Below are 12,500 nucleotides of genomic sequence, written 5' to 3'. Positions count from 1 at the left end.
TCGGTTGAGTCCTAGTTGAGTCTTGGTTGAGTCGTGGTCGTGATTTGATCCTATTTGAGTCCTGGTCCTGGGCCTGGTTCAGTCCTGGTTCTTGTCCTGGTTTGATCCTGTTTGAGTCTTGATCCCGGTCCTGGTTGAGTCCTGGTCTTAATCCTGGTCCTGGTCTTAGTCCTGGTCTTGGTTCTTGCAGGAGAAGAGTCCGTGCAGTAGTCCCGTCCCTTCGTCTGTGGACAGTAGTTTCCGGACGCCTCGCACGCCTCAGTCTCCACGTTTCCCTCTGGTCAGTCCAACTTTTATTTCTCACATTTTATCCCATAATCATGAATCAAATTTCTTTTCATATTTTGTGATTCTCTTATATTTATTTTGTGTTTCTGTGATGTTCAGGCCTTTTCTGGAGACTTTGTGGAGCCGAGGAGAGAAGATCTGGAGGAGAGCAGCAGCTCAGACTCACAGACCCCAGACTACGACAAGATCAACGGTACAGAACTCACCTGTCGCACCTGTCGAACCTGTCTCACCTGTCTCATCTGTCTCACCTGTCAAATCTGTCTCACCTGTCTCTCATCCACCTCACCTGTCTCACCTGTCTCACCTGTCTCTCACCTGTCTCACCTGTCTCATCTGTCTCACCTGTCAAATCTGTCTCACCTGTCTCACCTGCCTCACCTGCCTCACCTGTCTCACCTGCCTCACCTGTCACACTTCCTGTCACACCTGTCTCTCATCCGCCTCACCTGTCTCACCTGTCTCTCACCTGTCTCACCTGTCTCACCTGCTCACCTGTCCTCACCTGTCACCTGTCTCACCTGTCTCTCACCTGTCTCACCTGTCTCACCTGTCTCTCACCTGTCTCTCACCTGTCTCACCTGTCTCTCACCTGTCTCACCTGCCTCACCTGTCTCACCTGTCTCTCACCTGTCTCACCTGTCTCACCTGTCTCTCACCTGTCTCACCTGTCTCACCTGTCTCACCTGTCTCACCTGTCTCTCATCTGCCTCACCTGTCTCTTACCTGTCTCACCTGCCTCACTTGTCTCACCTGTCTCACCTGTCTCACCTGTCACACCTGTCTCACCTGTCTCTCACCTGTCTCTCCCTGTCTTACCTGTCTCTGTCACCTGTCTCTCACCTGTCTCTCACCTGTCTCACCTGTCTCACCTGTCTCTCACCTGTCTCACCTGTCTCTCAACCTGTCTCACCTGTCTCTCTGTCTCACCTGTCTCTCACCTGTCTCACCTGTCTCACCTGCCTCACCTGTCTCTCCCCTGTCTCACCTGTCTCTCACCTGTCTCTCACCTGTCTCACCTGTCTCTCACCTGTCTCTCCTGTCTCTCACCTGTCTCTCACCTGTCTCACCTGTCTCTCACCTGTCTCACCTGTCACACCTGCCTCACCTGTCTCTCACCTGTCTCACCTGTCACCTGCCTCACCTGTCTCTCACCTGTCTCTCACCTCACCTGTCTCTCACCTGTCTCACCTGTCTCTCACCTGTCTCACCTGTCTCTCACCTGTCTCACCTGTCTCTCACCTGCCTCACCTGTCTGGTTCTTCTCAGAGTTCCCGGTTCCTGAGTTCCTTCTGACTCGTCCTGAAAATCCTCCAACAGCCTGTGAGCCTCAAAAGAACCAAAGTCCACCACAAAACATCTCAGAGAACAAACACCGAGGTGAGAACTAAACCAGGACTAAACCAGGACTGAACCAGGACTAAACCAGGTCTAAACCAGGACTAAACCAGGACTGAACCAGGACTAAACCAGGACTAAACCAGGACTAAACCAGGACTAAACCAGGACTAAACCAGGACTAAACCAGGACTAAACCAGGACTAACCAGGACTGAAACCAGGACTAAACCAGGACTAAACCAGGACTAAACAGGAAACCAGGACTAAACCAGGACTAAACCAGGACTAAACCAGGACTGAACCAGGACTAAACCAGGATAAACCAGGAAAAACCAGGACTAAACCAGGACTAAACCAGGACTAAACCAGGATTAAACCAAAACTAAACCAGGACTAAACCAGGTCTAAACCAGGATTAAACCAGGATTAAACCAAAACTAAACCAGGACTAAACCAGGACTAAACCAGGTCTAAACCAGGTCTAAACCAGGATTAAACCAAAACTAAACCAGGTCTAAACCAGGTCTAAACCAGGATTAAACCAAAACTAAACCAGGACTAAACCAGGTCTAAACCAGGATTAAACCAAAACTAAACCAGGACTAAAACAGGTCTAAATCAGGACTAAACCAGGACTAAACCAGGACTAAACCAGGTCTAAACCAGGACTAAACCAGGACTAAACCAGGACTAAACCAGGTCTAAACCAGGACTAAACCAGGACTAAACCAGGACTAAACCAGGACTAAACCAGGACTAAAACCAGGACTAAACCAGGACTAAACCAGGACTAAAACCAGGACTAAACCAGGACTAAACCAGGACTAAACCAGGACTGAAACCAGGACTAACCAGGACTCTAAACCAGGTCTAAACCAGGACTGAACCAGGACTAAACCAGGACTAAACCAGGACTGAACCAGGACTAAACCAGGACTAAACCAGGTCTGAACTAGCAGTAAACCAGGACTAAACCAGGTCTAAACTAGGACTAAACCAGGTCTAAACCAGGACTAAACCAGGACTAAACCAGGTCTAAACCAGGACTAAACCAGGACTAAACCAAAACTAAACCAGGACTAAAACAGGTCTAAATCAGGACTAAACCAGGACTAAACCAGGACTAAACCAGGTCTAAACCAGGACTAAACCAGGACTAAACCAGGATTAAACCAAAAACTAAACCAGGACTAAAACAGGTCTAAACCAGGACTAAACCAGGACTAAACCAGGACTAAACCAGGACTGAACCAGGACTAAACCAAAACTAAACCAGGACTAAAACAGGTCTAAATCAGGACTAAACCAGGACTAAACCAGGACTAAACCAGGTCTAAACCAGGACTAAACCAGGATTAAACCAAGACTAAACCAGGTCTAAACCAGGACTAAAACAGGAAAACAGGACTAAACCAGGACTAAACCAGGACTAAACCAGGTCTAAACCAGGACTAAAACAGGTCTAAAACAGGTCTAAATCAGGACTAAACCAGGACTAAACCAGGACTAAACCAGGATTAAACCAAGACTAAAACAGGACTAAAACAGGTCTAAATCAGGACTAAACCAGGACTAAACCAGGTCTAAACCAGGACTAAACCAGGTCTAAACCAGGACTAAACCAGGACTAAACCAGGACTAAACCAGGACTAAACCAGGATTAAACCAAAACTAAAACAGGACTAAAACAGGTCTAAATCAGGACTAAACCAGGACTAAACCAGGTCTAAACCAGGGCTAAAACAGGTCTAAATCAGGACTAAACCAGGACTAAACCAGGACTAAACCAGGTCTAAACCAGGACTAAACCAGGACTAAACCAGGATTAAACCAAGACTAAACCAGGACTAAACCAGGATTAAACCAAGTCTAAACCAGGACTAAACCAGGATTAAACCAGGACTAAACCAGGTCTAAACCAGGACTAAACCAGGACTAACCAGGACTGAAACCAGGACTAAACCAGGACTAAACCAGGACTAAACCAGGACTAAACCAGGACTAAACCAGGACTAAACCAGGTCTAAACCAGGACTAAACCAGGTCTAAACCAAAACTAAACCAGGACTAAACCAGGACTAAACCAGATCTAAACCAGGAAACCAGGACTAAACCAAAACTAAACCAGGACTAAAACAGGTCTAAATCAGGAACTAAACAGGACTAAACCAGGACTAAACCAGGTTAAACTAAATCAGGACTAAACCAGGACTAAACCAGGATTAAACCAAGACTAAACCAGGACTAAAACAGGTCTAAATCAGGACTAAACCAGGACTAAACCAGGACTAAACCAGGTCTAAACCAGGACTAAACCAGGATTAAACCAAAACTAAACCAGGACTAAAACAGGTCTAAACCAGGACTAAACCAGGACTAAACCAGGACTAAACCAGGACTAAACCAGGACTAAACCAGGACTAAACCAGGACTAAACCAGGACTAAACCAGGACTAAACCAGGACTAAACCAGAAAACTAAACCAGGAACTAAACAGGTCTAAATCAGGACTAAACCAGGACTAAACCGGGACTAAACCAGGTCTAAACCAGGACTAAACCAGGACTAAACTAAACCAGGACTAAAAAGGTCTAAACCAGGACTAAACCAGGACTAAAACTAAAACCAGGACTAAACCAGGACTAAACCAGGACTAAACCAAGGACTAAACCAGGTCTAAACCAGGACTAAACCAGGTCTAAAAACCAGGACTAAACCACTAAACCAGGATAAAACAGGTCTAAATCAGGACTAAACCAGGTCTAAACCAGGACTAAACCAGGATTAAACCAAGACTAAACCAGACTAAACCAGGCTAAACCAGGACTAAACAGGTCTAAAACAGGTTAAATCAGGACTAAACCAGGACTAAACCAGACTAAAACCAGGTCTAAACCAGGACTAAACCAGGACTAAACCAAGACTAAAGGTCTAAAAAACAGGTCTAAAATCAGGACTAAAACAGGACTAACAGGACTAAACCAGGACTAAAACCAGGATTAAACCAAGACTAAAACCAGGACTAAAACAGGTCTAAATCAGGACTAAACCAGGACTAAACCAGGTCTAAACCAGGACTAAACCAGGTCTAAACCAGGACTAAACCAGGACTAAACCAGGATTAAACCAAAACTAAAACAGGACTAAAACAGGTCTAAATCAGGACTAAACCAGGACTAAACCAGGTCTAAACCAGGGCTAAAACAGGTCTAAATCAGGACTAAACCAGGACTAAACCAGGACTAAACCAGGTCTAAACCAGGACTAAACCAGGACTAAACCAGGATTAAACCAGGACAAAATCAGGACTGAACCAGGACTAAACCAGGATTAAACCAGGACTAAATCAGGACTGATTCAGGACTAAACCAGGTCTAACCCCGGTGCGTGGTTCAGTTTCAGAGGTGGTGTTGGACAGTCGGAGTCTGAAGTCCGTGTCTCTGAGTTTTCTGCTCTGTGTTTATCTGCTGCTGTGAGTAAAACACGACTCACGTTTATTTGATCAGAATCATCACAAACAATGATGATTAAACAGATTGATTAAAGACCAGAGAGTGTGTGTAGAGTGTGTGTAGAGTGTGTGTGTGTGTGTGTGTGTGTGTGTGTGTGTGTGTGTGTGTGTGTGTGTGTGTGTGTGTGCTGTCCTCCTCCTGTTGGTTTTATTTTTATTATAATGATTATAAATATTGATTATTGATTAAAGTGTATGTGTGTGTGTGTGTGTGTGTGTGTGTGTGTGTGTGTGTGTGTGTGTGTGTGTGTGTGTGTGTCTATCTGTGTGTGTGCAGGGTGTGTGTGCTGTTGCTCTCCTCTTGTTATCTTGCCTTTAAGATCATCTCTCTGGAGCAGAAACTCTCCACCCTGGAACCTCTGAGCCACTTCACCGAGACTCAGTGAGTCTGGGAGGGCATCTGACACAATCCCACACACGGGGAGGGACCCGACACACTCCCACACACGGGGAGGGACCCGACACACGGGGAGGGACCCGACACACGGGGAGGGACCCGACACACGGGGAGGGACCTGACACACGGGGAGGGACCTGACACACGGGGAGGGCATCTGGTTTAATCGTGTGTCTGTTTCAGGGACGTCCTCAGAGCGACTGCAGAACGAAACTCAGACCTGTTCTCAGAACTCATCACCATCAACCTCCTCAAACTGGAGAAGGTCAGACCTGCTTCAGACCTGGTTTAGTCCTGGTTTAGACCTGGTTTAGTCCTGGTTTAGTCCTGGTTTAATCCTGGTTTAGTCCTGGTTTAGTCCTGGTTTAGTCCTGGTTCAGTCTAAACTCTGTGTGTGTTTCAGGTCCAGAGGAATCTTCAGCGGTTACTGGAGGAGGCGTCGTGAGCTCAGACTCCTCCCCTTTAACACAGGCCACGCCCCTTTAAGAGTGAACAAACTGAAAGTGAAAATGAAACTAAACTCAGGGTCTGGAGCTTTAAACAGAAGTGAGTGAAGAGGAGCTGCTGCCCCCTGGTGGACGTCGCTCTCACCACACCTGCACTTTTATTTTAATCCTGTTGCTTTGGTTTTGTTTTTGTGATAAAAGTTTAATGTGAAATGACACAAAGACGAGAGTTTAGACAAAATGTTTTATGAAAATGTAAAAATATAAAATATAAATACGCACAATGTACAGAGCAGTGTTACACACAAGAACCACACTTTTATATCCTCCTGTCCTGAACCTTCGTCAAGTCACCTCCGTCAAACGCACAACTACACAAAACTGTCAATCGTTTGTGTTTCGTTTGTGCTGTGAAAAGCACAAAATACAAAACACAAACATTTGTATCATTTTTTTGTTGTTTTGAGGCTGTTTCACATTCTGAGGGGCTGGACGACATCATTGACCAAAAATAAAACTGTTCATGTCTTAAAAACCAGAATCGCACAAACTGAACTTTTTTAAGCACAAATGAAACACAAATGATTGTCAGTTTTTGTGTAGTTGTGCGTTTGACGACTTGGTGCAGGTTTGTCCTGAGACGTCTCAGACGACTCAATCCTGTTTTCCATGTTTCAAAACCTTAAAGTTTTTCTCTTCAAAAATCTCAGAGTTTTGAACATTTTGTAAATAGAAAAAATAAAGTGATGTATTTATTTTGTTTAAAAAATAAATGTTATGATGTAACAAAGATCTAATGTCTGAATGATTTGTGCTTTTTGTGATGAAGAGGAAAAGTGAAATGTGCCTCTGTGTTTGACCCAGATCTGGTTGTGATCCTGGTCCGGTCCTGCAGGGGGCGCACACAGACACACACACACACAGGCAGAACATGCAAACTCCACAGAACAGCCCAGGGGCACTTTTTTAAATGTTTTATTTGATTTAAACATTGTGACGCTCACAGAACAACCAGAGCTGCTGTTGTGTTGTTGTCGTGCTGTTGTGTTGTTCTGTTGTCATGTTGTTGTCGTGTTGTTATGTTGTTGTGGTGTTGGAGGCGGAGCACCACTGTACAGGAAGTACAGTGGTGACATCATCACGCCCCGGCCCCCTTACCCACGATGCACTGGCTGCGTTTCCATGGCGACGTAAACATGTCGACCGGGACAGAGCGACTCCAGTGAGTAACAAATAAAACCTGAGAGACGAGAGCTTCAATGTTCAGACGCACAACGGATCAAACGTCTGTGTGTGTGTGTATGTGTGTGTGTTTGTGTGTATGTGTGTGTGTTTGTGTGTATGTGTGTGTGTATATTTGTGTTTATATATATGTGTGTGTGTGTATGTATGTGATGTGTGTATGTGTGTGGGTGTTTGTGTGTGTGTGTGTGTGTGTGTATTTGTGTGTGTTTGCATGTGTGTATTTGTGTGTGTGTGTGTGTTTCTGGGTATATTTGTGTTTATATATGTGTGTGTAAATGTGTGTGTGTGTGTGTGTGTGTGTATAAATGTGTGTGTAAATGTGCGTGTGTGTGTGTGTGTATGTGTTTTTGTGTATATGGGTTTGTGTGTGTGTGTGTGTGTGTGTGTGTATGTGAGGGGTCTAGACTGTTGCAGTATTTACAGGAAGTACTTTTACTTCAAATATAAATAATCCTTCTGTGGCGTCAGTGACTCTGATGAGACCAAAGATAAAGATTCAGTTTTTATTTTTGTTTTAAGAAGAGCAGAAGTAGACACGCCTGACCTCTGACCTCTGACCGCCAGACTGTAGAAACTCCCCCCCCCGCCAAACCTGTTACTAACGGAAGTGGGAGGGGCCTCGGGGAAAGAAGGTGTCTGATTGGTCGGTTCTTAGTTTCAGATCTGGATTTGGGCCAAAATGAAGTCCGAACCCCGGGGTCAAGTAGAGCGGGGTCACGGGTCAAAGGTCAGAGTGAGGAGCGGCAGGGACAGAGAGAGGGGTCAAAGGTCAGACAGAGGGGTCAAAGGTCAGACAGAGGGGTCAAAGGTCAGAGAGGGGTCACGCTTTTACACAAAAAGCTCAACTCTGTGTCTGTGTTTATGTCTTATTGTTTTTGTTTATTTCAGTTCTGCAGGCCACGCCCCTCCGTCTCCAGACCACGCCACTTCGTCTACAGGCCACGCCCCTCCGTCTCCAGACCACGCCACTTCGTCTACAGGCCACGCCCCTCCGTCTCCAGACCACGCCACTTCGTCTACAGGCCACACCCCTCCATCTCCAGACCACGCCACTTCGTCTACAGGCCCCGCCCCTTGCACATCAGGCCACGCCCCTCCATCTACAGGCCACGCCCCTCTGTCTCCAAAGCACACCCCTCCGTCTACAGGCCACGCCCCTCCGTCTCCAGACCACGCCCCTCCATCTACAGGCCACACCCCTCCGTCTACAGGCCACGCTCCTCCATCTCCAAACCACGCCCCTCGCACGTCAGGCCACGCCCCTCGCTTCTCCGCCTCACATCCCATGATCCCGCTTTTCTACGTGTTACCGTGGAAACAAGACATGAAGAACCAGAGACTGCTGCTCCAGGTCCGACGCAGAACCAGACTCAGAACCAGACCCAGAACTAGAACCAGACCCAGAACCAGACCCAGAACCAGACCCAGAACCAGACCCAGACCCAGAACTAGACCAGAACTAGACCCAGAACTAGAACCAGACCCAGACCCAGACCCAGACCAGTACAGTGACGTCACAGTTCTGCTCTTCTGTGCATGTTCCAGAATGCAGCTTTAGCTCAGATCCCTCGGCGCCCCCTGGAGGAGTCTCTGTGTCTGTGCAGCAGAGAGCGTCTGTGTCACGCCCAGAAGACCCCGCTCAGACCCAACCCAAGTCCCAGTCCTGGTCCCAGTGCGAGTCCTGCTCCAGACCCGGTTCAGTCCGGGCTCAGAGCTCACCTCTCCTCCCGGTTCTCCAGGTACAAGGACCACACCTGGTTTAGACCTGGTTCAGTTCTGGTTCAGTCCTTGGTCCAGTCCTGGTTTAGACCTGGTTTAGACCTGGATTAGTCCTGGATGTCGTGATGATGTCGTGGTGATGTCGTGATGATGTCGTGGTGATGTCGTGATGATGTCGTGGTGATGTCGTGATGATGTCGTGGTGATGTCGTGATGATGTCGTGGTGATGTCGTGATGATGTCGTGGTGATGTCGTGGTGATGTCGTGATGATGTCGTGATGATGTCGTGATGATGTCGTGATGATGTCGTGGTGATGTCGTGATGATGTCGTGATGATGTCGTGATGATGTCGTGGTGATGTCGTGGTGATGTCGTGATGATGTCGTGATGATGTCGTGGGTGATGTCGTGATGATGTCGTGTGATGTCGTGATGATGTCGTGATGATGTCGTGATGATGATCGTGTGATGTCGTGATGATGTCGTGATGATGTCGTGATGATGTCGTGATGATGTCGTGATGATGTCGTGATGATGTCGTGGTGATGTCGTGATGATGTCGTGATGATGTCGTGGTGATGTCGTGATGATGTCGTGATGATGTCGTGGTGATGTCGTGATGATGTCGTGATGTGTATGTCGTGATGATGTCGTGATGATGTCGTGGTGATGTCGTGATGATGTCGTGGTGATGTCGTGGTGATGTCGTGGTGATGTCGTAATCTTTTTCTTTCAGATACAACAGCTCTGCGTTCACCACCAGGGGGCTCTACACTCCGTCCAGATGAGAAATAACCCAGAGTGCGACTTTAACCTTTTTCCTTTGACTTAAACTGTTCAAAATAACAAAATAAACATAAATATCTAACAGAACTTTTATTTTCACTTTAATGAGACACTGTTCGACTTCAGTCTACAGAGAAAATGTAGAGATAAAGTACTGCTACTACTGCTACTATTACTACTACTACTACGACTACTACTACTACTGATACTACTATGACTATTACTACTACTACTACTTCTACTACTACTACTACTACTGATATTGATACTACTACTACTACTACTACTGATACTGATACTACTACTACTACTACTACTTCTACTACTACTACTACTACTGATATTGATACTACTACTACTACTACTACTACTACTGATACTACTACTACTGCTACTACTACTACTACTACAACTATTACTACTACTTTCACTTCTCCTCTCACCAAACCAGGTCAGAATGATAAAAACGTTAAAAATGTTTTTGAATATTTTGTGAATTAAAGGGTCAAAAAAATCCAAGAATATGATTTTATTCAAATATAAAACAAACAGAGTCACAAACGAAAACACGATGAAAATCTGTACAACAAAAAACACCGAGAGGCTTTAAACACGAGAGCTGCAGCGTCCTGCACTGAGAGAGACCACGAACGCACCACCACCCGCTCACAGGCTCGGCCACCTGATGAGGTCATCATGTGGGACCCGCACACTGTCACTGGAATCACACATGACCCTGGGTTAGACCTGGTTTAGTCTTGACTCAGTCCCTGGTTCAGTCCTGATTCAGACCTGGTTTAGTCCTGGTTTAGTTCTGGTTTAGACCTGGTTTAGTCTTGGCTCAGTCCTAGTTTATTCCCTGGTTTAGTTCTGGTTTAGTCCTAGTTTAAAGCTGGTTTAGTTCTGGTTTAGTCCTGGTTAAGTCCTGGTTTAGTTCTGGTCCAGTCCTGGTTTAGTCCTGGTTAAGTCCTGGTTTAGTCCTGGTTTAGTCCTGGTTTAGTCCTGGTTTAGACCTGGTTTAGGCCTGGTTCAGTCCTGGTTTAGTCCTGGTTTAGACCTGGTTTAGTCCTGGTTTAGACCTGGTTTAGGCCTGGTTCAGTCCTGGTTTAGTCCTGGTTTAGACCTGGTTTAGTCCTGGTTTAGACCTGGTTTAGTCCTGGTTCAGTCCTGGGTTAGTCCTGGTCTTGCCCTGTACGAATGTGGAGCTTAAAGCAAAATGTAAAAATTCAGAAATATTGTGCAAAATAAAAACACGGCAGCGGCCCGTTCCTGAGATTAAAATAAAAATAAAATAAGAAAATGTTTTCAACAAAATTTAAACGTGAAACTCGTCACAATCCGAAAGAACTCGAACCACAAAGTCTTAAGTTTCTGCATAAAACCTGAAGCTCAGATTTGTACAAACCTGCTGAACGTGAGTCTGGTTTGAGTTCAGATTTCAGTCTTTGGTCGATTCTGGACGTGTTTAAAATGTGAAACTTTGAAAAGAATCTTATTTTTTAAAACAGAAATCCCAAATGTTTGTCAGAAAAATTAAAATGAAGCGGAGAAATACTGTTCACGTTCAGAAGTGTCACAGTCTGAGCCAAAAAAACTCGACTAAAAATAAAATAAAAAGTGAAACGTGACGAGGGATTGTGACTGCTACAACATTTGGAAATCACCGTGTTTCTTTTATGGTTTGAAAAATATTCTGTTCCCCCAAAACAACATTTTACACTCTGAGTCTGCCCTCCCTCTGCTCCCTGTGCTGAGTCCCTCCCCCTTCAGAGCGTCGCACTAATGAAACTCCTGTACAAACGTCAGTATCAGGGTTTATGGAGATTTGTCGTGTGGGAGTCTGGGGGACGCGGGCTTGTGGGCGGAGCCTCGTACAGACTCGTACTGCTCCTCAGGCTCAGGTCCTGCAGCCGAAGAAATCGACCCCGATGAGGCGCGGGTACCCCTCCAGAGAGGCCCCGCCCTCCGGGGCCCCGTCCACAGAGTTCAGCCCCACAGGGTCAAACTTCCAGTACTGCCTCCCCCGAACGAAGTGAGCGTAACCTGAAGAACAGGAGAGTCAGGGAGGGACCTGACACACATGGAGGGACCTGACACACATCTAGGGACCTGACACACATGGAGGGACCTGACACACACGGGGAGGGACCTGACACACACGAGGGCACCTGACACACACGAGGAGGGACCTGACACACACGGGGAGGGACCTGACACACATGGAGGGACCTGACACACACGGAGAGGGACCTGACACACACGGGGAGGGACCTGACACACACGGGGAGGACCTGACACACATGGAGGGACCTGACACACACGGAGAGGGACCTAACACACACGGGGAGGGACCTGACACACATCTAGGGACCTGACACACATGGAGGGACCTGGCACACACGGGGAGGGACCTGACACACACAGAGAGGGACCTGACACACACGGAGAGGGACCTGACACACACGGGGAGGGACCTGACACACATGGAGGGACCTGACACACACAGAGAGGGACCTGACACACACGGAGAGGGACCTAACACACACGGGGAGGGACCTGACACACATCTAGGGACCTGACACACATGGAGGGACCTGGCACACACGGGGAGGGACCTGACACACACGAGGAGGGACCTGACACACACGGGGAGGGACCTGACACACATGGAGGGACCTGACACACATGGAGGGACCTGACACACACGAGCAGGGACCTGACACACACGGGGAGGGACCTGACACACACGAGGAGGGACCTGACACAC

The 12,500-nt window shown here is 47.0% G+C and overlaps 2 protein-coding genes across 2 annotated transcripts in view; one reads left to right on the top strand and one right to left on the bottom strand.

Annotated features, from left to right (window-relative positions):
- LOC110168953 (GRAM domain-containing protein 2B) overlaps positions 1 to 6,578 on the top strand; it is a 21,121-nt gene extending 14,543 nt beyond the window's left edge. Inside the window, exons 8-14 of the mRNA XM_055161858.1 lie at positions 191 to 280; positions 388 to 481; positions 1,558 to 1,668; positions 5,025 to 5,100; positions 5,417 to 5,521; positions 5,720 to 5,801; positions 5,940 to 6,578. Coding sequence (XP_055017833.1) covers positions 191 to 280; positions 388 to 481; positions 1,558 to 1,668; positions 5,025 to 5,100; positions 5,417 to 5,521; positions 5,720 to 5,801; positions 5,940 to 5,981 — 600 coding nt within the window. The 3' untranslated portion in view covers positions 5,982 to 6,578. The remainder of the gene's footprint in view (positions 1 to 190; positions 281 to 387; positions 482 to 1,557; positions 1,669 to 5,024; positions 5,101 to 5,416; positions 5,522 to 5,719; positions 5,802 to 5,939) is intronic.
- Positions 6,579 to 10,247: 3,669 nt separating this feature from the next.
- Positions 10,248 to 12,500, bottom strand: part of LOC110168951 (stromelysin-3-like) — a 34,748-nt gene continuing 32,495 nt past the window's right edge. The window contains 1 exon segment of the mRNA XM_055161986.1: positions 10,248 to 11,776. Coding sequence (XP_055017961.1) covers positions 11,631 to 11,776 — 146 coding nt within the window. The 3' untranslated portion in view covers positions 10,248 to 11,630.

The sequence above is a fragment of the Boleophthalmus pectinirostris genome, unplaced genomic scaffold (assembly GCF_026225935.1).
Source record: "Boleophthalmus pectinirostris isolate CB_2022bp ecotype Guang Dong unplaced genomic scaffold, ASM2622593v1 HiC_scaffold_4, whole genome shotgun sequence".
Lineage (NCBI taxonomy): Eukaryota > Metazoa > Chordata > Actinopteri > Gobiiformes > Gobiidae > Boleophthalmus > Boleophthalmus pectinirostris.
Note: the sequence above shows the minus strand (reverse complement) of the source record. Positions and strands in the feature narration are given on the sequence as shown.